The sequence below is a fragment of the Anomalospiza imberbis genome, chromosome 5 (genome assembly GCF_031753505.1).
Source record: "Anomalospiza imberbis isolate Cuckoo-Finch-1a 21T00152 chromosome 5, ASM3175350v1, whole genome shotgun sequence".
Taxonomy (NCBI): Eukaryota; Metazoa; Chordata; class Aves; order Passeriformes; family Viduidae; genus Anomalospiza; species Anomalospiza imberbis.
Window position 1 is genome coordinate 58,101,297 of NC_089685.1, and position 22,513 is coordinate 58,123,809.

Consider the following 22,513-nt stretch of genomic DNA (forward strand, 5'->3'; position numbering starts at 1 on the left):
AATAGGGCTTAACACATCCCTTGGGATCCATCCACAGCCTTCCATTTAAAGCCTGGACTTGGATTTTTTTTTTTTTTCCTGCTGTTATTTTTAGGGTGTAATATGTAATAACAAGCCCTTTCCTTTCTGTTGTGTAATTAGCTTTGGGGATGATTTGCATATTTATTCAGAAAATGCTCATTAGTGAATGAGGCTGTATCTTTCTGCTATTTCTCAATAAACTCAAAGCTTGAAATCAGAATTGCAAGGTTCCTACAAGGATAGCTTGTCTGAAATTGGGTTCACGTAGTTTCATTCTGTGATCTTATGCTAAATCAAAATATTTTAAGGTGTTATTTTTTTTTTTTGGTAGAAATGGATGGGATGATAAGTCTGTGAGTCTTTTGCATTTGCAAACCCATCAGTTGCTTGTACTGTAATCTTCAGTTGCAATTCCTTGTTACACAGAGGACTCAAAGACCTCTTAGCTTTGCTTTATCTGTGGCTTTACTGGAAGCTGACGCTCAGTGATGTGGTGATGGACTGCGTGTGTCCCTTCTGATCTGTAGAAGAGCTCAGCTGGGATCTGGACTTGATTTCTTACCTCTGTTCCCTCACCATCCCTTTTTACACTGTGCTTGAGCAAATGTCTAGTCTGAAAAATTGACTGCCAACTGCAGAACACAGGAAAGGAGAAAAGAGCAGATGCCAAATTGGCAAAAGCCAAATAAAGACAATGAGTTTGGAGAGGTAAATGTAAGTTACACAGTATAAGGATCTTTTTTTAAGCAACCCATACACACCAGTGACATGCTGAAACTACAAAAGATAGAAAGGCCAAAACTAGAAGCTGGTTAATTGGACCGAGTAAATTGTTCTGCAGTGATATATGACTATCAAAGCATGATGCTTTTAGGCTATAACCTAACTAAATCAGTAGCGAGTTTGTGATACTGGATTCCAGGAGGAAAGTAGGTTGTGTCCTCTACAAGACAGGAAGAGAGGTAATGCTATCAAACTTGTCTATCTGAACATAGCTACAGGACTGTAATACATCACAGGGTGATAAAAACACAAGATTGTAATGTCCTTGTATTTGTCCTGGTTGTTTGTTTAATGATGTATGTGTCTGCCTTGGCCCATCTGTGGTGAGTGGATATAAATTAGATGGCAATCTATGTTGTACTGTAAGATCCACTCAGATACCAGGCACATCAAGTCAGTGCCAATCCTTCTTAACTTATTATATACTAATAAAAAATAGGAATTTATGGAAGCCTGTTTCCAGTTTCTGTGTGTAAACAGTATAGAAATTGCCAACCAGAAGTAAATGTGTTCTGGAATAGCAGCTGAAATAAAGGCAGTGGTGGTGTTTCTGAGGAGCTTAATGAGCTTTTAGAAATCTAAAATATTTATCTCAAGCAGTCAAGAAGTTTTTGATGGTATTTTGCTAGGAAGAGTTGAGTCTTCAGAACTGCAACACTTCACAGCACCATGGCATGGTTGAGACAAACGCTTGGTTCTTTAGGTCTGTTCTGGAATCCACTCTAGAAAAGTGATATCTATTAATTTGACCAGGCAGTCATCTTGGAGAGAGTTGTCAGGTGTAGTGTCTCCCTTTCTGTGGCACAGCAGATGCTTCAGCTCAAGCTCACGTGCTAATAAAAAAAGGAAAGGGGTTTTGGGACCACTTGATCCTTATTTAATAGCTTTGCTCGCCATTATTTATACTTTGTTGGAGTCAAATACTGCTTCTGAAGTAGCAACACATTTGTACTGTTTACAGACTTGAGATGGTAAGAAAATTACAGTACTGTGTGTGCCCTGGAAATGTCTCTCAGCATTGCTTGCCTGGTTGGTCATAGCATTCCACAGCTGGAAGTTGCCACAACACCATTTGCTATGAAATAACAGATGAAGTAAATCTGTCCAAGATGGCAAGTAAAGCTTTTTAATTTGGATGAAGGCACTGAGTTTGCAAGAGGAAGGGGAAAAAAGGGAAGCAGTAGCCAAATGTAAGAATATGACTTATAAGCCGTATCCTTACCTGACATGACTGAACTGTTTCCTCTTCAGTTCCATACCTTTCTGTCTGCTTCACCTTTTGTAGTACTTGCAGCGTCTGGTTTCTGCTGTATTAGGTCCAGCTTACTGTCTTGGGTCTCTTAATAGAAATCTTCGTAATTTGAGACCAGTGTTCCTAGGTTTTATTTGAACATGATGGATCTAAAATTCAGTGGGAAGAAAATCACCCAAAACAATCTTTTTTCCCTCGCATCACTGAGTGTTTTCAAGGTGTTGAAATAGCTGGTAGTAAATGTCATATCAAATGTATTGTGGGGCCTTCCCTACCAGTTAAATTCATGATGTGGGGAGATTCTCTAAGTCTATGGACAGTACCATATTTTAACTCTGGAAGGAGTGAAGTATGTTGATGGAGCAAGATGCTGTCACACTCCAAATCTCAGAAGAACCTCATTCTTAAGTTAGTGCTGTTGATGCTGTGATGCTTCAGGGAGGTCTGAAGGTTCCTGAAGCCACCAAGGCACAGTTTTTCTCCTCCCAGTAAGTATGGGGTAAGCTTTTAAAGTCTATTAGTGAATGTCCTGTAACAATATTAAGCTCAGGTCTCCTGTGGGCACACTGTGTGGTATCTTAGCTGCTGTTACTGTTCTGACTTCACCAAAACCCCTTAAGGGAGTACCAGTCTGTAAGTGGAAAAAAGTACTTAGTATCCTCTGTTAATATTGAGCATTTGTTCTAATTCCCTCTGGTCCTGCCCATTCCCATCCAGCATTTTCAGCTTTTACTGAAACCTCTTAAGGTTCATGAAACCCATCTCTCCTTTTAACATCCTCCTTTCACCAGGGGGTTACAGAGGATAAAAGCTGTCCTCCCTCTCCCTGTCCAGTGAGGTGAGCAGGGGCTGCTGTGAGTGCAGCTACACAGGATTTCACCTTTCTGTGACTCTGAAGCAAGTGTTTAATCCACCAGTTCTGACGACAGGGATTGCTCAGTGTGCTCCTCACCTCACCTGCAGAACTGTCCTGCTCTCACATGTTCAGACCTTCAGCTTGGAGCTGTGCTATGTCAGAGCTGCCAGGCTCCTGCCAAACAGCCAACCTCCTGCTGTCAGTGCTGGCTCAATGATGAAGTGCTCAAAATAAAGCAGGCTGAATCCTCGAAGAATTCAAGTATACACCTTCCCTCCCCACCCACCTCTGTCCACAAAGACTAGGCAAAAATTTGGCACAGTCTTCTCAGGGGAGGTTATCTAATTGTCCTCTTATTCAGCACAATTGATGATACATGTTGTATAAATGTTGTCTTGACTTCCAGAGAAATGAAAGTTGTAACTACCATTTCAAATATTCTTGGGATTACTTTCTCACTGCCATGGATGCTTACCTCTGAAACCTAATAGACACATAAACACAGAAACTGAAGAGTTGTGCTCCCCTTTCCATCCCCTCCCCCCAGCCTAATCAGCCTGTGAACAAAGATAGTGGAAGATAAGGGAAGTAAAGAAATTATATTGGCCCAAAGTCACACAGCAGGTCTGTGGCTGAGCAAGGGAGAAAACACAGATCTCTTCTGTCTCAGGAGAGGTCTTTTTCTACTGGGCTGTAGAAAAATTGGCTGCATTGCTTCTTAGCATCAAGGCTTTATGCTGTTAAGATAAAGAACCAAAATAGTTTAATAGTTTTGTCAAAACAAGATGAAAAATGGGTTTTTCTGGCCTTCCTGTTTTAATACAAGATTTTATACTACAGTATAAACAAAAGGAATGGTGTGCATTGTTCTGTGTTAATCTTATTATTAGCACAAAAGCTGAGAAATCTTGAATTTCAGAGAAATTAATGGATTTTACAATAAGAAAAACTTAAAACTAGAAACTACCTTGAGTCTGTGAAAAAGTATATGAAAAACATTGCTTGCTGTAGCATGATGAAATTCAAAATGTTATCTGGATGTTGAAAAGATAGAACACCAAATAAAGAATTGTTAAAATCTTGCAGTGACCTAAAGGGTAGCAACAAAGGCCCTGAAACTGGAACAATCATCATGTGTGTTGTGAAAGGGGGAAGTACCTTCCTGTCTGAATTTTCACTTGCTTTCATTTCCAACTACATAAATGAAATCTGTGCCCCTTAGTTTATGCCATGCTAATGGCCTACAGGGTGGTAGAAAGAGCACCACCTAAAGAAAATGAAAAGCATAATAATGTTGTTGGGGTCACATCTCTTCCTGTTTCTCTTCTCTCTGTGCATCATTTCCCTTGTACCATCAACACCAAAACAGAAAATGTGCTGTATGGCCTTTGGTTTTAATTGTCTCCAAGGCAATTTCCTAATAGGGTGAGTCTCTCCATGGATAGCTCTGCAATTATAATCAGATACTCTAGCTTTTCCTGAGCTGCTGATGGCTCTTGGGAACAGCCAGCAGTGGTTCACTGTCACAGATACCCTAAATGATTGCTGCTTCCTCTAAAATCACTCTTGATGGCTCACTGGGTCTTAACACCAGAAAGCTTTGTCAGCAGTTAAGCTGTAATCAGTCTGCTAAATCTCAAAAAAACCCAATTCTATTTAATATCTATCTTTAGTACAACCATTCAGAGTTAAGAATCTTCTGGCGCTGCATTTTGCTATGATTTGAAGCCAAGAGATGATTTTATATTTTTAATTAAATTGCATGTCATTTACTGTATGGAGGGAAGGTTAGACTTCCACCTCTCATAGCAAGTCAGCAGGAGGTTGTTGCCCTTTGGCATCCCTCCTACAGTGCTTTTGACATTTTCCAGTGACACTTTCATAGCAGCAGGTGGGTAAAAGTTATGGGGAAAAAGAAAGTCAGAATTTGAGTGGCTTGGTCTCTTTGTAATCAAGTAAGTGTTAAGAATTTGGATAAACTGTTACAGACCACCTTGTAGCAGCTGTTACCAACAAGGAAGAGAATAACTGCTAAGTCTAGTTGAAAAGTGCTTAAACACAGAATAAACTAACATTTTTCTGAACTTCTGTGAACTGTCTGTTCAGTTGTGTTATTCCTCAAAACCAAACAGACTCCACACTTCAGCTTGCAAAGCAGAGTTAATCGTATGGAAAACTCTCAGCAATAGAAAGTGAACTCTTGTAAAAAGTTGAGCTGTGACTAGGTAATTTGTGGATCTAGACCGGTCATTTTTTGTTTTGGGCACTTTTAAAAACACTTCAAAGCTGCCACCTTCAGAAACATTTAGTGCAGGTCTAGCATACCACGCCTAACTCAGGGAGTTGTGCAGTTCTGTGTGAGCAGCATTAGGTTAATGGTGAAGAACTCTGTACTTAAGTATCTTTTGCCAGCCACAGAAAGTACCTATATGCCTGTACAAGTGGTCACACGTGGGGTTTTTAGTGCTGTAGTGTCTCTAATCTGATAAAAGCTTTCTCTTGTTCCATATGTGATAAGAGATGGAGCTCATTCCTTGTTTTCAGACTCTTACTGGATTAGTCTAGTCAGGGCTGTGGAAATGCAGTCAAGATCTTGATTGGGTGGTGCTTTTGGGTGGCTTAACCCCAGGACAAGCATCCTAGAAATCATTTTGTGAGTTCCTACTGTTTGACTTTGTTTACATGTTTTCTTTTAATGTTGTTGAAGTTAAAAGAAAACAAGTTTAAGTCTTGGGTTGTTTGCTCCCATATTCTTCTGGAGTGTCTGTTCTAGATGTGCTTTAGATTTAATGTTTGTTCATGCTTTTGTTTTTGTTCTTTTTTTTTTTTTATTTTGACTTTAATTGTAAGTCATTACAGTAATAATACTGGCTTACATGTCCCAAGTGGAACCTTTGTTTTGAACTTTGTGTCAGGGTCATGGGCTTCTGTACTCCTCACCTTTTCATTGTGGTGGTGATAGTGAAAGTGGAATTCCAGAGCCCATTCACCAAGAACCATCTTATACTTTACTAGTATTCCTCTGCTTTTTGTAATCATTTTCTTGACACAGACTGCCTGAGATCACAATATGAATTTTGGGTCCTAAGTAGACTTCTGCACCAGGGCTCTTCCACTCAGTGGCTGCCCTGGCTTCTTCAGTAATTTATTCATGTTGATGGTCAAGACACCAAGCTGGGGGGAGAGGAGCATGGAGGAGCTGTGTCCTAGGAGGTACAGTGCAGTTTATATTGTATTGGGAACTTTTTTGTGACTATACTTCTGGTTCTAGTACCCGTGAGTAGTTGTGTTGTCTTGAGCAAAAGGCATAAAAACCCACTGGAGTCCTCTCACATCAAGCAATCTCTTCTAGCCTCTTTTCTTCCCTTTGATTGATTGATTGTCCATTTCTCTCTTACAAAAGGTAATGCTTCTGTAATTCAGATGTTACAGTTCTGACCTGCAGATTATTGGAGTGTTATGTTTTCTCATGCTGCATTTATGCAGTCCTGTTGGTATAAGGAATCTCTGAACTATTTTGACATCAAGAACAATCTGTGTTGATAAAGCAGCAGCTTTGCTGGTTTGGGAGAACTGCTACAGTCTGCCTTCAAGTAAAACTGTGTTTACTTTCTGTGTCAGAGGTGTTATTTCTGAGAGTCATACTAGAAATGGGAGGAGTGACAATTAGGTTGAAGAGGCCACACAACTTAGAGCTGTTACCAAACATGGAGTGCTAATCCTTGCGTGTTAAGTAGCAGTTAGTTTGGTTTCTTTTTCTCCCAGCCTCCTGACTGAAACAACCTTAACATAAAATTCTGCAGGTGCTGTAGGTGTGACTGTTGTACTTGGACGTATTTTTGCTTTCAGTTCTCTCTAGCTTTGTTATTCTTCTGGAGTTTTTAGTCCAGATACTGTAACTGGCAGTGGTGGGTAGCAGCTGCCATTTTGGCTTATTGTTTCTGCAAATGTTGATGTAGCTGGATTGTGTCCATGAGGAAAGCTGCTTTTGGTGCTCTCTGGAGGCCTTTGGTAAAGTACATGTTTTGAAGCGCTAATGTGGAATACCTACTTTCTCAAGGACAAGGCACCAGGGAGGGGTGGCATTGGAGGAGGGGCGGGAAAGCTCAGGTTGTAACCATTGGGAGAAAATGGGGGGTGAAGGGGAAAACCATTACAGAACTGTTACAAATATATAAAAACACAATACAACAAGATAAAACCTCAAAAGTTATATGGAAGCTTTGCAAAGTAGTTTCTTATTGCTACCAATATTTTGACACTAAAACTGTTCCCTTTTTCTTTGTTGTGTTTGCTAGAAACTGTGTGAGGGAATTCTAAACATCCTTGAAAAAGACACAAAAACTTCATGTCAAGTTGCCTGCCTGGAGGCCCTCCGGATTCTCTCCAGGGACAAGAAGGTTTTAGTGCCTGTAACCACAAAGAGGAACATGCAGATCCTTATGAAACTAGCAAAGCTGGACACTGTGGAAGATCCACTGGAGAGAGCATCTGAATTTCCTGTTATAGTAGAAGCCTTAAAATGCCTCTGTAACATAATTTTTAATAGTTCAGTTGCACAGAAGCTCAGTTTGGAACTGAATCTTGCAGCAATGCTCTGCAATCTTCTGCAGAAATGTAAGGACCGGCAGCTTGTTGATGACATTAAATGCTTTGATTTGCGTCTCCTCTTCCTCTTGTCGCTTCTGCACACAGATATTAGAGCACAGTTGCGTCAGGAGCTACAAGGGGTGCAGGTTTTGACTCAGGCTTTGGAGAGTTCCCTGAGTGTAAGATGGACAGAAGAATATAAGGCAGCAGAAGATCGTGACAGGCCTCCTCTATCTTTGCAAGAGACAGATTGTGCCATTGAGGCACTAAAGGCTCTATTTAATGTAACACTTGACAGTTGGAATGTCCACAGCAAGGTAAGGCTTAGCCAAAGTGCTTTTCTCAATTCATTTTGTTTAGCCTGCAAGAATCAATGGGTAGATACACAGGAGGCTGTTGTTGTTCCTGTTACGACTTGGGCAGAAAATCTTACCTGTACATTTTCTGTGTATTGGGAGAACTGCTTGGCTTGCCTAATGCAAGTTAAAACTGTAAAAAATACTGTTTCATAAAAGTCTTAGATTTCCAAAGGAAAATAAATGTTGTTCACTAATAATTAGCTGGCTAGAAAAAACTTCTTTATCTAAGTGTACCAGATGGCTGCATTTCTGGAGGTTGTGGACTATGGCAATAGGGCAATAGATAGAGCTGAGAGAACTCCCTAGTTTTTCTCTGTTGCATGACAAGTACGTCAACTCTCATTTTTAACAAATAACTCTGATGAAAAGAGTGCTACTGTTGTTAATATCTTTGTCCCATCCTCCCAACACCAGTTTTGGACTTAAACATTATCTTTTTAGAGGAGATAAGTACAAGAACCAAATACACTTCCATTGTTATGTCTTATTCATAAGGTTTATCTTGGTTTGTTTTCGTTATTATGTCAGATCTTTTTTTTTTTCCTTAGATAAATATGCTTCCTATGTGTTGCATCCTTAAATTTATAAACAGAAATTACAAGGGTAACTTTGCTGAATAACCTGAGTCTGTGCTAAAGCAGGAGAATTATATAGGGAACCTTTCTTTTTAATCCACGTCATAGTCTCTAGAACAGTGTTATTTACTTTCCACTGGACATGGTAAATATGCAGCATATAAAGCTGATCAAAATTCTGCAGTAGTTAAAACTTGCAAGTAATTATTCTCTTTAGTGCATTGGACTAAATAGCAAACCGGACATTAATTACAACTTTAAGGAATGCAAAACTTGTGCAAAGTTGACAGTTTATTCTTTGCTTTAATGTCTCAAGGATATGCTGAGAAAGAAATCCTGAAATTTAAGATTAAGTGCTGAAGGGGGTCAGAGGAGCTAACATTTGAGTTTCAAGGAAACATAAAGAAAGTGAGGTTTCTTTCTTCTGTTTATATTCCTGACTTAGACCCTTATTAAAAGTATTTTAGTCAAAGTTCTTTGTATAGACAATGATTGTTCTGGAGATAAAAAAGCATGTAACACAGCTATATGGAAAGTTGGAAAAAGAAGCTGTATTACTTGTTCACCTCTTGAGAGATAAACTCATGATATGTGGAAGTTGGTTTACTCCTAAAAAATACTGAATCTGGATATCTGGAGAGATGTAAAGCCCAGCTCACTGTCTTTTCCTCCTCAATATCCCAAGCATGCATGCGGCCTTTTTTTTTTTTTTGTGGGTTTTTTTTGTTTTGTTTTGTGGTGGTTTTTTTTTGGTTTTTTTTGTTTTTTGTTTTTTTTTTTTTTTTTGTTTGTTTGTTTGTTTGTTTGTTTGGTGGGGGTTTTTTTTATGAGTTTTAAGACATCCCAGGGCGGGAGAAGCTTATTTGCATTTTGAGATAAAGCTTAGATAATAACTCTTTACTAGAAGTTCCTAAAAGCAGAGAACTTTTAAATCAAAGAACTTTTTAGTGGCTGTTAGCTGTTACCCAGATATGTTAGGTGACATTCTGCTTAGTGAATATTCCAGTGGCCATTTTAATGGTCTGGAAGAAGAGTGAAAGGGGTGTTAATGAAGTGGGCTGAAGGTGCAGAATTTGAAGAGATTACAAAGAGCAGAACACATGGAAAATAAAAGGAAAGCAGAGAGCTTGGGCATGTGGGTGGAAAGCTAAACAAGATCTATCCTAATATAGAGAGAACCATTTGAAACACCAGTATTTAATGACTGGAGATGGTTTCAAAGTAGCAAAGCTAGACAAGAGTTTCAGGTGGTACAGTTGGCAGATTTTGATGTTGATGCTACAAAAGATGCATTGGGTGCTTTGTGCCAGGTCAAACTCTCCAGAACATATGATAGATGTCAAGAGGAGCTGTTGGAAAAGGGTGAGGACAATGACACACAGTTAAATGGTTGCAGTTACTGGTGTACTGTTGTGTGGCTGCTGTCTGGTGGGAGATTGGAAGGGGGGATTGCTTGGAGAGAGGAAAAGGTAGGGCAGGTAAGGTTGCTGAGAAGTTATTAATGGAATGGAGGAAAGGTATCAAGGGAATTAGAAAAAAGAGACTGGGTGGAGGCAGTAAAAAGCCTAAATGAGTAGAAGACAAATTAAATGAAGAACATGCATAATCTAAATGGATGAAGAGGTGGCCTGGTGCAAATACAGGAAGCAAGAGGGTGGTGTGTTAGGAACAGTGGTATGGAATTGAGCAAACACTTGGAACTGGGTTTTCTACTAATAAAGGCTGATTTAACTGGAAAAACCTCCCCAGTGAGTTTTACAAGGCCTGATTCAAAGTTAGCTTCTGAGAGTTATGTAGCATTAAGTATTCATTGAACACTAAGGTACAGTCCTTTTATTGATAGGGATGGATGTTATGATCTAATAGGTATTTTCCATCTTTAACTTTTATTATTCTAGTGACCTGAAACCCTTACTTGCAATCTTCAAAATGAAAAAATATCTTCATAATTTATATTTATATAGAATGAATCTCATCAATTTCGTTACATGGCTGCCATCCTTCGACACTGCTTATTAACCACGGGCCCTACTGAAGAAAAAACTGAAGAGTTGCACAGGTTGGTAGAATTGCAGAACCTGTCTATGTTAAAAGGTTTTTGTTTGGTTGGTTTTTCTAAATAGAGATTACTTTGCCTAAAATCTAAAGTGGAAATCTGAGAAACAATGAAAACTTAATTTATTTTGAGTTAATATTGTTAATCTTTTTTTTAATGAAAGCTGTTTTCCTCAAACATTGTTTAAGCATATCCAATTTTCTAGAGAGAAGGTGGCTGGCAAGATTGTTATTTTCTATCACTGATAATGAAGCTCACCTTTTTAAAATTTTGTTTTTGTGTTCACATGTGTGTATCTGAGGACAAGAATGCATATGGAAGTTTTAAGTGTAGTTCAAATTAAAGTGAAATGCAACTTCTGTTGTTTTGCACAGAAACTGATGGAAACACTACGTTTTGAGATTTCTATATGTAAGTTTTGCAGTTCTGATGGATTGGGGTGGAAGTAACAAGTTGATATTTTATCCCAATAGTTCTAGGCCGCTTTATTGGAAATACCAATAATTTTCCTTGGTAATAGTATTTTTTTGCAAAGATGAGTGAATCACACAGTTTTAGGTGTGTGGTTTGGATTTTTTTTTCCTCAGTCCTGCACCCTACTGTTATGTATTGGCAGCCAGTAATTCAATCAAAATTCAGATTATTTTTGGTGAGCTGGTGGGTCTTTGTTTAGTATTACTGTTCTTTCTTTATGACACCCTTATTTTTACCTAGCAGGTCGGCTGTTCACTGGGCCTGACAGTACAGTAGCTTCCTTCAGCACTGAAATGTTGCCATTTTCTTCTTCAGAGATGTCTGTATAGCTGCCTGTAGAATCTTTTGAAGGTCTTCTGTGCCAGTCTCTAGGAAGAAGGATACAGCTTTTCATACCCAGCAATCTTGAAAGTGTTAAATGACCTTGATTAAAATCTTGGAAAGCTCTTAGAGATCAACAGTCTTAGGAGGTGAACACTAAAATCCTACATCAGAGCCCTTCTCAGTTGGTGCAGACTAGTTTGGAATAATTCAGGATACTGCTGCAGTAGTTGCCATTACTGAAGTTAGCGCTGTGTCCTAAAGGGCAGTTAGTGTTTTTCTCTTTGTTGCTGCTTATGGTGGGTGCTTTGTGCTGTCAGCCTCCTGTAAGGGAGGGACTAGCATGAATAAAATCCCTACTGCTGGGAGAATTTAAGAGTTTTAGGTAAAATCAACCATTATGAGAGAGTTAAAAGAATTATTATACAGCTGATGCTCTTGCCAAGATCTATTCCCTTGCCCAGAAGTCCGACTAGTCTGGTCACCCTGTTAAATTTATTGCCTTGTAAAATGTAATTGTCTTGTGCTATAGGAAAAGGATGCAAGTTATGCAGGTCCTTTCGGGTTTAGCTTTTGCACACACTTGCAGCTGAGATCCAGAAAGGGCTGTACATAAAGAATTAGGCAGCTGTGAAGATGATGTAGTGTTGGTGTGATTTCAGTGTCAAGGGAGATATTTTGTGGCAGTGTTGCCCACATGGGCTTTAGGAGACACCAAGTCAAAGCAAAGGCTCTCCATAATTCTGAGAGGGGGAAGCAGGAGAGAAACAAGGACACACATCACTGCCTTGTATCACTTCAGCTGTTCCCCCTTCTCCAGCAGACTCAGTGTAGCACTGCATTAGTCTTTCTGCTATGCTGAGAAAACAACTTTGTCCCTCAGTTAGCAAACTGCAGCTGGTTAAGTTAGCTGAAGAGTAAAGAATGCAAGTATGCCATCATTGCTTGTGGTATTTGATCTTGATTTACATGCTGCGAGAGCACTGTGCAGGATTTGTCTGCTGCGATTCAAATATTTCAGCCTTTTTGCTGAACCTGAGTTTTGTCTTTGAATGCTTCAAGGATGCAATAAAAGCTGAATAATTGAATACACTATTGCACCAAGACTGTTCATCACAAGGCAGCTCTGGAACAGAAAAGCTATACTTGGAAGTGATGCCCCTGCAAATCCTCAAAGGGATTGGGGCCTGCATCAAAGGGCCCCACTTCAGTCCACTGATCTACTTGGACAAGCACAGCTCAATTCCTGATAGGAGCTGCACTAACAAATGAGTAAACTGTTGTTAGCAGTATGTAGCCAAATAAGAGAGGCCTGTGTCATCATTTGGGCCATTCGGCATGCTGGACTCTGACCGTGCAATCTTTATTGCTAGAGATGAGGTGTGAGTTAGAGAGCAGAGCACAACTTCCAGCTCTGCTTTCCTCCTGGAGCCTATTACTAAGGCAATTATGAAAACTGTGTTAAAAGGAAACAAACCAGTAGTGAATGCAGAATAAACTGTATGAAGCATCAGGGAGATATCAATCTATTTCATAAGATTGCTGATCACTTGCACTTCCCTAAGTTTGTAAATCTGCAGAACCTGAGATGCTTCAGTGAAAGGTTTGGGCAGCCTGTTAAAGCACTTTGTTTGAATGCCTGTGCTCTGAATGTGAGAGTTGAGGATTTATTTTAGGTGAACACTGAGTGTTGGATACATGCCCTGAGCCACCATGTGCTGATTGTCAGTGTGACTATTTCTAATAACAAAGCAGAAGTTAGCCATAAAAAGATCTTAACTACTTTAGTACCCAGCATTGTCATTGTGGTTCTGTTGTGGCATTGCTTAATGTTTGAATATGAACAACTTAAAGTATCACATGTTAGAGTGAGTGCCATTTTTGCCCACTAACAAGGTTTTCATCAAGGCATTCACTGGCTCTAAATAGGCCTTTGCTTCTGAATTTGCATATCAGGAGGGGGCTGGGAGCATGAGTGGGTGGATGTCATGTCCCAGTGATTAATGATCTCTAGGAAGCCAAAAAGGGGAGAGTAATATACGCAGTATTTCTACCCCCTGGAGTAGGAATGCAAACACTATTGTGCATATCTGTGCATAGTCACTGACTTCCTGGTAGCTGGAGAATTTCATACACTCCTCTGCCACAAATAAAACTGTCAGTGGAGTGACAAAGATCAGAAAGCCGGGCTTCATTTATTGAAAAGAATAGCTCAGGCACAGTGATCCAGAAAATTAATTTTGTAGGTGTTTGAGAACTTGGTTGTTTAATAAGAAACTGGTAAAAAGAGAACTTTTGATGAAAGTCCTGAAGCCACCAAATATTTGTTGAATTTCTTCTGTTTTGTTTCTGACTATTCCTGAATTATTGGAGAATAACTTCCGTGATATAAAAGACATATCTTGAACAGGATTTAGAAACAAAACAAAGAGAACAAGCATTCCCAAAAGTAATAGTGGTCTGAATTTCAATTACTAAAAGAGCAAAAAGGAGATGGCACAGTGTGGAACAGCCACCCAGTCTGATCAAACCAGAACCAGCACATTTGTTAGAAATCCTGTTATGGTCTGATGGCCATAGTTTGCTTTCTCTTTTGTTAATTCTTTGTTAGAATTGTATAAATAACTTAGAAATAGAGGGCAGCTTCTAAGTAGATATTATTAAAAGTCTTAAATGAAGTTGTTTGAAAAGTTTTCTCCATTCTTGGAACACTTCACCAGTCCTTGAAACATGAGTGCTCATTGGTTCATTGATAGCGTTGAGGGCTGCAAGGATAAACCTGAATAGTTTTGTGTTATTTCTAAATACACCCATTTGTAAGTTTAGTTGGACATCAGCAAGTAAATAATGACAGAATTCTAATTTTTTCAGCATCTGCGTAATTTCTCCCAGTGTTCAGGTCCAGTACAAGCCCAAGTCTGTACAGTGAGAACAGGGTAGATAGCAAACTCAAGGCATGTCTACCCTGCAAGAGATCCTTGCAAAGTAAGTCCCACCTTACTCCACTGAAGAGGAGGGAGGGCCCCTGTGGCCTGATTGAAATCACTTAGTGGTCCTTTGGGAACGCTCCTCTTTGTGTCCTAGAATGGGAACACTGCCAGTTACTGAAGGGTAGTGCTTGGTAAATAAACCTGAGTCTTTTTTAATGTGTTAAAAGCCTTCTATATTTCATATATACTGCAAACTAAATAAAAATGAAAATATTTCAGGGGACCTAAGAAAAGGCCAATTTGCCCCCCTGTTATAGCAGGAGGAAATGTTGTTCATATTGTATTTTGCCACACTAATGTTGGTAATGTGGATGTATGGTAAAATGTTTCAAGTTTCAAGGAGGAAAAAACTCTGACTACTGCAAATCAATGTGAGAGTTCCCCCTGCTGTCCTGCAAGATCAGCTGCTGTAGCTTGCTGCTGGAAGCTGTGCCTTATCCATGGGATGGGATACTGTGGGGGCTGGAAGTAATCGTGCACTGCTGCTTTTGGAACTTTTTGTCTTTCTTTTTCCTTGTTTGTTCCAAGAGCCAGCACTCAGGCAATAATGCAGGCCACGTTCTTTAAAACCCAGAGAGGAGAAAATAAAACATTGTTTGAGTTGCAGGGCCTCTTTTAGAGTGCAGTTGTACAAGCAGTTTATGGTGAGTTGTACTCTGGTTTTAATTCTTTCTTCCAAATGAATAATGAATTTTTAAAATCTGTTTCAGCAATGCAATAAACCTCTTAAGCAATGTTCCTGTTTCTTGCTTGGATGTTCTTATTAATCCATCGTCCCAAGAGGAAACAGATATAAAATACAATGGTATGAATATGGGAGCTATTCAGATTTTACTGGATTTCATGGAGAAGAGAATAGACAAGGTATGGACTGCAGGGATTTTTCACAAAAGGGGCCTCTTTCACTAAGGCAAAAAGTGCACATATATCAAGTTTTGTATAAACCTTTCGGCCAGTACTTAGCACAAATATGGATGTCCTGCTAAACTGTGAAACCCCTCCAAATTCCTGTGAATATCTGAAACTATTTGCTATGTGTCTGAGGGTGAACATTTGTCTATTTATGTAAAGTCCATATTTTGGCTCTCATATAGAACTTTATTGAAGTGTTCATAGAATTTGAACAGGAATGTTTGCTCTTAAAATATTTTATTTGTATTTGGTTTTATTTTAGGGAAGCAGCTACAGAGAAGGTCTGACTCCAGTTCTTAGTTTATTAACTGAATGCTGCCGAACTCACAGGAATATCAGGAAGTTTATCAAAGCTCAGGTAAGTAAAATATTCATTGAAATTTGAATATGAAGCTAGTGATGAACTTTGAGATTTGCACATCAGTGCAGGACAGTGCTGTAGAAATAATTTTTCAGTCATGTAAATCAATAGATATTATGTCCTGAGTTCCATGATACATTTTGTAGAGCTGTTAAATAATAACATCAGGGATATTGTAAAGCTGTGTCCATGTGATTCACCATGAATCTTATGAGATGGGTAAAAAACTCAGTAAGGTCTGTTCCCTTACACTCAGCAAATAAGAAACATTTCAGTGCAGTTAATTAGACTTTGCAGAGCTGTGTGGCAGCAAGTGAAAATACAGGTGTTTTGATGGATTCTGCTTGAGGTTTAGTTTTACCTCAACAGGAAGGAGTTGTTTGGATTAAGCCTTGTGTACCAGTGTGTATCAGCTGTCCTGTCAGAGTAAAAGTGTCCCTAGACAGAAGCACACTTCAACACTTTGTCTCTTATAAGAGCTCTTCATAACAGTATGGACTGTGGCTTTTAACAGGGAAGAAGATTTCTGTGCCATGGTTGAACACTTATGGGATCTGTGTAGCTCGGTGTTTGAGTGTGGTGTTTATTTTTTTTTTGTTTTTTTTTTTTGCTGCTTTTCCTGTGGTCAAGTGGAAAGAAGTTAAAAGATGAGCACAAGAAAGAAATCACTCTTCTGGTTTCTGCTGTCCTTCTCCTAAGTTGCAGTGACTTTTGAGTTGCATCCTAGATGCTGCTCCCAGGTCAAAGCTGTGCCTGAATTCATAAATGGAATTTTAAATGAAAAAGAGCATATATTTACTGCCTCTTTCATCTATACCAGAAAAGTGGTTTTGAGGAATTTAGGAAACTTGATCTTGTTGTTTGTTTTTGTTCACAGCAGTTAGTTTTTAGGATCCTTTGCTGATCTGTTAACTTCCAAAAAAAAAAAAAAGTTGCAGAGCCAAGTGTTCAGAAGCTAGAAAATGAAGTTGTCTGCATGTTTTTACGACATCTGGGCATCCCAATGTCAGGATATAATTGCATGCTGACTCCTGCCACAGGACCACTGCCTCATATAGTGCAGAGAATGGATGGATGTTGCTAACTGCATGACTGGATGTTTGATATTTTGAATTACCCTCATTGTTAAGTTCTGGCCTTGGGCTTTATTTATTGTGTGCTATTCAAATTGTGATCTGAAGACAGAATGATTGATTTCCTCATGGACTGTCCTATGGCACTCATCACTGTATTAGAATTAGAGTACTCTAAAAGCATTAATTCATTCTTACAACACACTGGGAAATGGCAGTCATGGTACTATCCCCATTGTGGGGAGTAAGCAGGGACAAAGTAAAATGTTTTTGCTAATTGTTTGAACACTTGGTTTGAAAAAGACAGGGTCTGTTTCATCCAAAGCAGTCAATACTGTAGCATTCATGTAAGGATCAGTTTCCAGTGAGTCCAATTTCAGTGGTAATCGTGCTGTGATTTTGCACAGGACATGACACTTTACATTAGACACCTAGAAAACAAAGGACTTTCAATTTCTTACAGTGACACACTTTGTTTTATTCCCTAATAAATTATTGAAGATCCATAATTCTTACAAGAGTGTTCAGATCATTAAATATTTCATATTATGGCCCAGATTTGTTTGCAGATCATATAATATATCCTTTGAATGTGAAAAAATTTACTTAGATTTTGAGTCTGAAGGCATCCACACAAGGAGGCACATGTTAGTTTGCATCATTTGTGCACTACCTGCCTTTCTTGAGGCTTGAAGTTAACAATGTTAATGACCTCTAATGAGAAAGTAGTATATTTGAGGAAGTGTTAAATAGTGATAGCTCCAAAATATTTCTGAAATTTAGCTTGAGCTTTTAAAAGTATTTTGTGGTTGAAGTATCCATTTCCTCTATATGAAGAGCCCATTTTTGAAATTTAGTAGTAGAAACTTGTAGTAGAACTTGCAATGTACTTATTTTCCTGCTTTTTCATTAAGCACATCATTGTTCTATATAAACTACACAGCATTTTTAGAGTGTAAGTGTCCTTATAAACTGGTATTTCTAATACTTTTACAAGATACATGAGGAAAACAGAAGAAATGGAGAACATGAGGTTTTGGCTGCCTGTTGAGCAACTCTCCTGGGACACCCATTTGTGCTCAAAAACTCCTAATAATTCTATTTTTAAAGTCTACATTTGAGACAGTATTTTTCTGCCCAAAATAACAGACCAGAAAAATTAAATATATTAAGAAGCAAGAGTCACTATTAATGCATGTGGGCATAGTTGACTGATTTTATTGCCCTTTTTTTTTTTGAAGGACAGAGTATTTTTTTGTTCTCTTGACTACGTTTGTTTTTACAAATACTGGTTTTGCAAGACATTTCCATGCATTTTATGCTGTTCTTCGCTTTCTTTTGTGCTGCCAGGTACTGCCCCCATTAAGAGATGTCTCAAACCGTCCTGAAGTTGGCACAACAGTGAGGAACAAACTCGTGCGCCTTATGACACACGTTGACCTTGGAGTAAAGCAAATTGCAGCAGAATTTCTTTTTGTCCTTTGTAAAGAGAGAGGTAAAAATTACTTTTTCTTCTCCCTTTTGTATAAGGTCTTGCTGTAACTCTCAATTCTTGTAGCACTTTGGTGGGGTTTGTTTTGTAGCTGAGTACAGCTGAATAATTTTCTGTATCCTCTTTGCAGTCGATAGCTTGTTGAAATACACAGGCTATGGTAACGCAGCAGGATTGCTGGCAGCCAGGGGCCTGCTAGCAGGAGGAAGAGGAGATCATTGGTACTCAGATGATGAGGATACAGACACAGAAGAATACAAATCTGCAAAGCCAAAGTATAGTATTGTTTTCAATTTCCCATATCCTGTTGCATTTTGGATTCTTTTGATGTAATTTTGGGGGTTTTTTACCATTTTCAGAGTTTGGAATGATACGTGATTATATTAACTCCTGTCTTCTGCTGATTTCATGGTCTAATTCTTGAGAAACCAGCCTCTAATAGTGACTATCATGAAAGTTCCTATGAGAATGATTTAACATCTGAAAAACTACTCAAAATTCAAGTGTGGAAAGATTTTTGAGGAAGTGATAGGAAAAAAAATTTAGAGCAAACTTAGCAAGGATGGGTTTTGTCCCAGGTTTTTGAGGAACTCACATGAAGTTTGCCAAGCTGCTAACTATTGTTTGTGTGGTATATCTCTGTAATGGAGAAAGTAATGGTGTTAGATATGGCTAAAGGTTTTAGCCAGAACATTGTTAAAAAGGAGAAAACCAGTAGGTTTAGTTTTAGTTTTGGTTTTGACTTAGTTTCAGATTGCCTGGTACTAAAATTTTCCTAAAGAACCAAGTAGGTCACATATGTAAATATGGGAGGAGCAAAATAACTTGTATAGAAGTCATGCAGCAGGAATCCAATATATTTGTTTGAAGAATTCAGTGACCACATAGAAGCTCTGTTGATTTTTATTAGTTGTAATTGATTGGGTGTTAGAGGTTTTAGTTTGACGTGTTACATCTAGGATTTGATGCCATTTTAAAGATATTCTGAAATTGCTGATAGTGGACATCTGAAGTGTTAAAATTATTCTTCTGTTTTACTCTGTTTTCCTGGAATTACACAGACATAGGTATATGGTGGGTGCTTGTGGTTTATTGAAAAATTCCTATTAGGGTACATGAACAAAGGACAGAATTAAATGTATGAGATTTATGAGTTACATTGCTTCTATGCTAAGAAATTAACTCTAAACCAGGAGGTTTCTTTTTATTTTTGCACTTCATGATTTTTTTTCTTGCTCTTTCCTCTCTGCTCTTCTTTCAAAAGCCTGACATTCAGTTGTATGCACACAAGTAAAACTATAACATCCATTTAGTTTAAAAGCTAACACTTACATGAAACATTCAAGATAACTGTCAGTTGATTTATGCATCTGATTTTTGGTATTGCTGTTAAATATCTGTGATTAAAATGTTTGAAAGGATAACATGCCCTAAAAGTTTTCTTTAAAACTACTTTGGTTTTGTTACCACTTCTGTATCACTGCTCACTTGTATTAACAGTGAAAATGAAACTGGCTTTGCAAATGCTCTAAGTAAAGTAACTTAATCTGGTTTGAGCAAAAAATCATCATCATGGAAGGGCAACAGTTAACTAAATTAATGGAAAATTAACTTGAACCTGTCTATATTTTTAAAATTCAACTTGTACAAAATTAGTTTCAGACATGTATCTGTCATCCAGTTCCCTATTTATGTCATTAGTACTATTGACATTGTCATTGTTGCCATCATCATTCCCCTGGTTTCAAACTGTTCCTCTCTGGGTTCCAGCAACAAGAACTACCAGCCTGTGCATTTTTGAGCACTGACAAGACATTAATACAGTGAATCCACACAAAGATACAGTCACGATTCATGAGAAAATACAGTATAAATTTGAACCTGGTCTATTTATAACAAAACCTTTTGTGTGCAGTTCAGACAGTTTTAGTCTTGATGGTTTCTGTGAGTTCTTCCTGTTTCCTGCTATTAAGAAGATAGAAAATGTACCTGTTCTTGCAGAAATATACACTGTGTTGTTTTTTCACCTCCAGCATTAACCTTATCACTGGTCACTTAGAAGAACCAATGCCCAATCCAATGGATGAAATGACAGAAGAACAAAAAGAATATGAAGCTATGAAGCTTGTCAACATGTTTGATAAACTTTCCAGGTATTGTGTTATAGCTGCTTTTGAGAGGCAATTTGTATCCTGGCTCTTTACTAAGGTCTAGTGCTTCAAAACAGTGCTAGAATCGACTTCTTTGTAGGATTAGGACCACTTTAAATGCAGAGAAAACATTTGGCACTTCAAAGAAAAGAGTGATATGTTGCAGGACTTCGGAGGAAGCCTCTTTTGGAGAGGTTTGGACAGAATTGGGAAGATCTGGTGATGAGGGGACCTGCCTCCTGAATAGATAGGCTGATGGTAATGAAGAGAATTTCTTCTTTTAAAGTATGGGACACAATCTAGGCCCAAGGCAAGCATGGTTATTTTCCTCAAGTTGATGAGCAGCATCTCATTGTAACTAATTATGCCTGCTGCTTATATGAAGAGCAAATTCAGTGTGAGAATATTTGTTGTCAGAAACAATAAATTGTATAATGGAGCAATTAAAAGGGAATTTACAGTTAGGTGTGGACTGGATTACAAATCAGCCTTTGTAATTTGTTTTATGTGATGAAGGTAATGCCATTAAAGAAACAGGTGCTTAGTATGACATAATGGTGTTACAGTATTGATACAGAGAGTTGATCTTCAGTTCATAACTTTCTATGTACAAAAGAACACAGACCTATGTTGTTTTCTCTGGCTTTTTTTCTCTTTGGCTCAATATGCCTAGAATTTACTGGTTTTTCTTTCCCCATACTTCTAGCCATGTAGGACTGATTGCTTGTATTTTTTTTAATTCATAAGTAAAGTTACATTCTTGAGAAACACTTACATAATACTAATTTGCCATTAAACTGAGCTGTAGGAGGTAAATATTTAAGTGAATCCATTCTTCAAATGTGGAAAAAACTCAGCAGCTAGAAATGTGCTTGTTTTGTGAGAGTCTATAGATAATCAATTAACAAGATCTATTGAGAGACATTCAGCAAAACAAGTGTTTTTTACATCTCTGTTAAGGATTAGGAATATAGCAAAAGACAGGAGAATCTGGTTTTTACATTAGCTGTCAAAAACTGAATTACAGGCAGGATTGAAAGCAGAGAAGGAACTTAACTGATCTGAGACTATCAATGAAGTAATTGGAAATTTTTTCACATTATTTGCATGGAAGGCAAGTGTACCATGTCATAGTCTTCTTAGGAAAGAGAAGAAAATCCAGTGCACATGTAATCTTAATTGAACTGCTCTGTAAAACTGAATCATTGCTATGTTAAGCTAGAGAATTAAGATGCTGAGCATCAAGGGTACCACAATAAAATGACTAAATGGTCTAAAATGTTCTTTGAAAGAAAGATTGAGGCTGCAGACAAGCTGAGACAGAAGTCAGTTGCTGTCACTGCAGCAGTTACACAAAAACTCACAATGGTTACTGTGGCACAAGAGCCCTTTCAGTTTGGAGGGCTGGAGGCACCTGCTGCAGTGCCTGCCACAGGCTGACAATGACTGAGCAGCTGCTGCCCTGTGTCCCCACTTATCCTCTTGGCCAGCAGCACTGCTGTCACCTTGGGCTTGCTGTGCCCCTTACATCCACCTGCAATTTCTTTTATAGCACTTAGACTGCTTCAGGGCTGGCACTCTGTGGTAGGGTTTTTGTTTGTTTGTTTAGTATTGTGGTTACTGTGGGACAGTGTTGTTGATGTGACTCCTTTAGGTGCTGTGATAACATCAATAAAATCATTTCACTGTTCTTCCCACACTTTTTGTTTTACTAAAAATAGGGGAGGAGGAAATGCTGGCAGGAAGGAAAAAGAAAGACTTGGAATGGGGAGGCTGTGGGATGTTTTTCATCAATGTAATTGAGTGCAATTGTGGGCCCTGCAGATGTTAAACAATATGGGAAGTTGCCAGTCTTGCATATCAGAAGGAGTTAGTTCCATGCTGATAGTAGTGGGAGTCCCTCCATGATTTTGGAATAGGACACTTGTGCTGCCTCCAGCTTGAGCCCTTCAGTGCTGGGAGTTTGCAGACTTAATTCTACATGGAATGCACTTCTTACCCGTGGTTTGCACCCTACAGATGCAAAGCAGAGGTTGCTTGGTTGGAGTTTTTGGTTGATTCTGGGGTTCGAGTCTTCCTTTGAGGCAGAGTGCTCTTGGCAGGTTTCCTGCTTCTGCTTCTCTCTCTTGTCATCAAAGGAGGGGAAATGTGCCATGAACAGGTTCAGTTTAAATGCAGTGCTTTGCTTATAGAGAAGAGGAAGTTGAACAGGAACAAACAACTTCTTCTCATCTTGAGCAAGTTTATA

The 22,513-nt window shown here is 38.6% G+C and overlaps 1 protein-coding gene across 3 annotated transcripts in view; it reads left to right on the plus strand.

The window, feature by feature from the left end:
* The window catches only part of RIC8B (RIC8 guanine nucleotide exchange factor B), a 32,190-nt gene that overhangs the window by 3,945 nt on the left and 5,732 nt on the right, over positions 1-22,513 (plus strand). For all 3 annotated transcript variants that reach the window (XM_068191058.1, XM_068191059.1, XM_068191060.1), the window contains 7 exons: positions 7,211-7,819; positions 10,401-10,495; positions 14,988-15,141; positions 15,452-15,547; positions 17,974-18,118; positions 18,246-18,390; positions 20,149-20,268. In XM_068191058.1, coding sequence (XP_068047159.1) covers positions 7,211-7,819; positions 10,401-10,495; positions 14,988-15,141; positions 15,452-15,547; positions 17,974-18,118; positions 18,246-18,390; positions 20,149-20,268 — 1,364 coding nt within the window. The remainder of the gene's footprint in view (positions 1-7,210; positions 7,820-10,400; positions 10,496-14,987; positions 15,142-15,451; positions 15,548-17,973; positions 18,119-18,245; positions 18,391-20,148; positions 20,269-22,513) is intronic.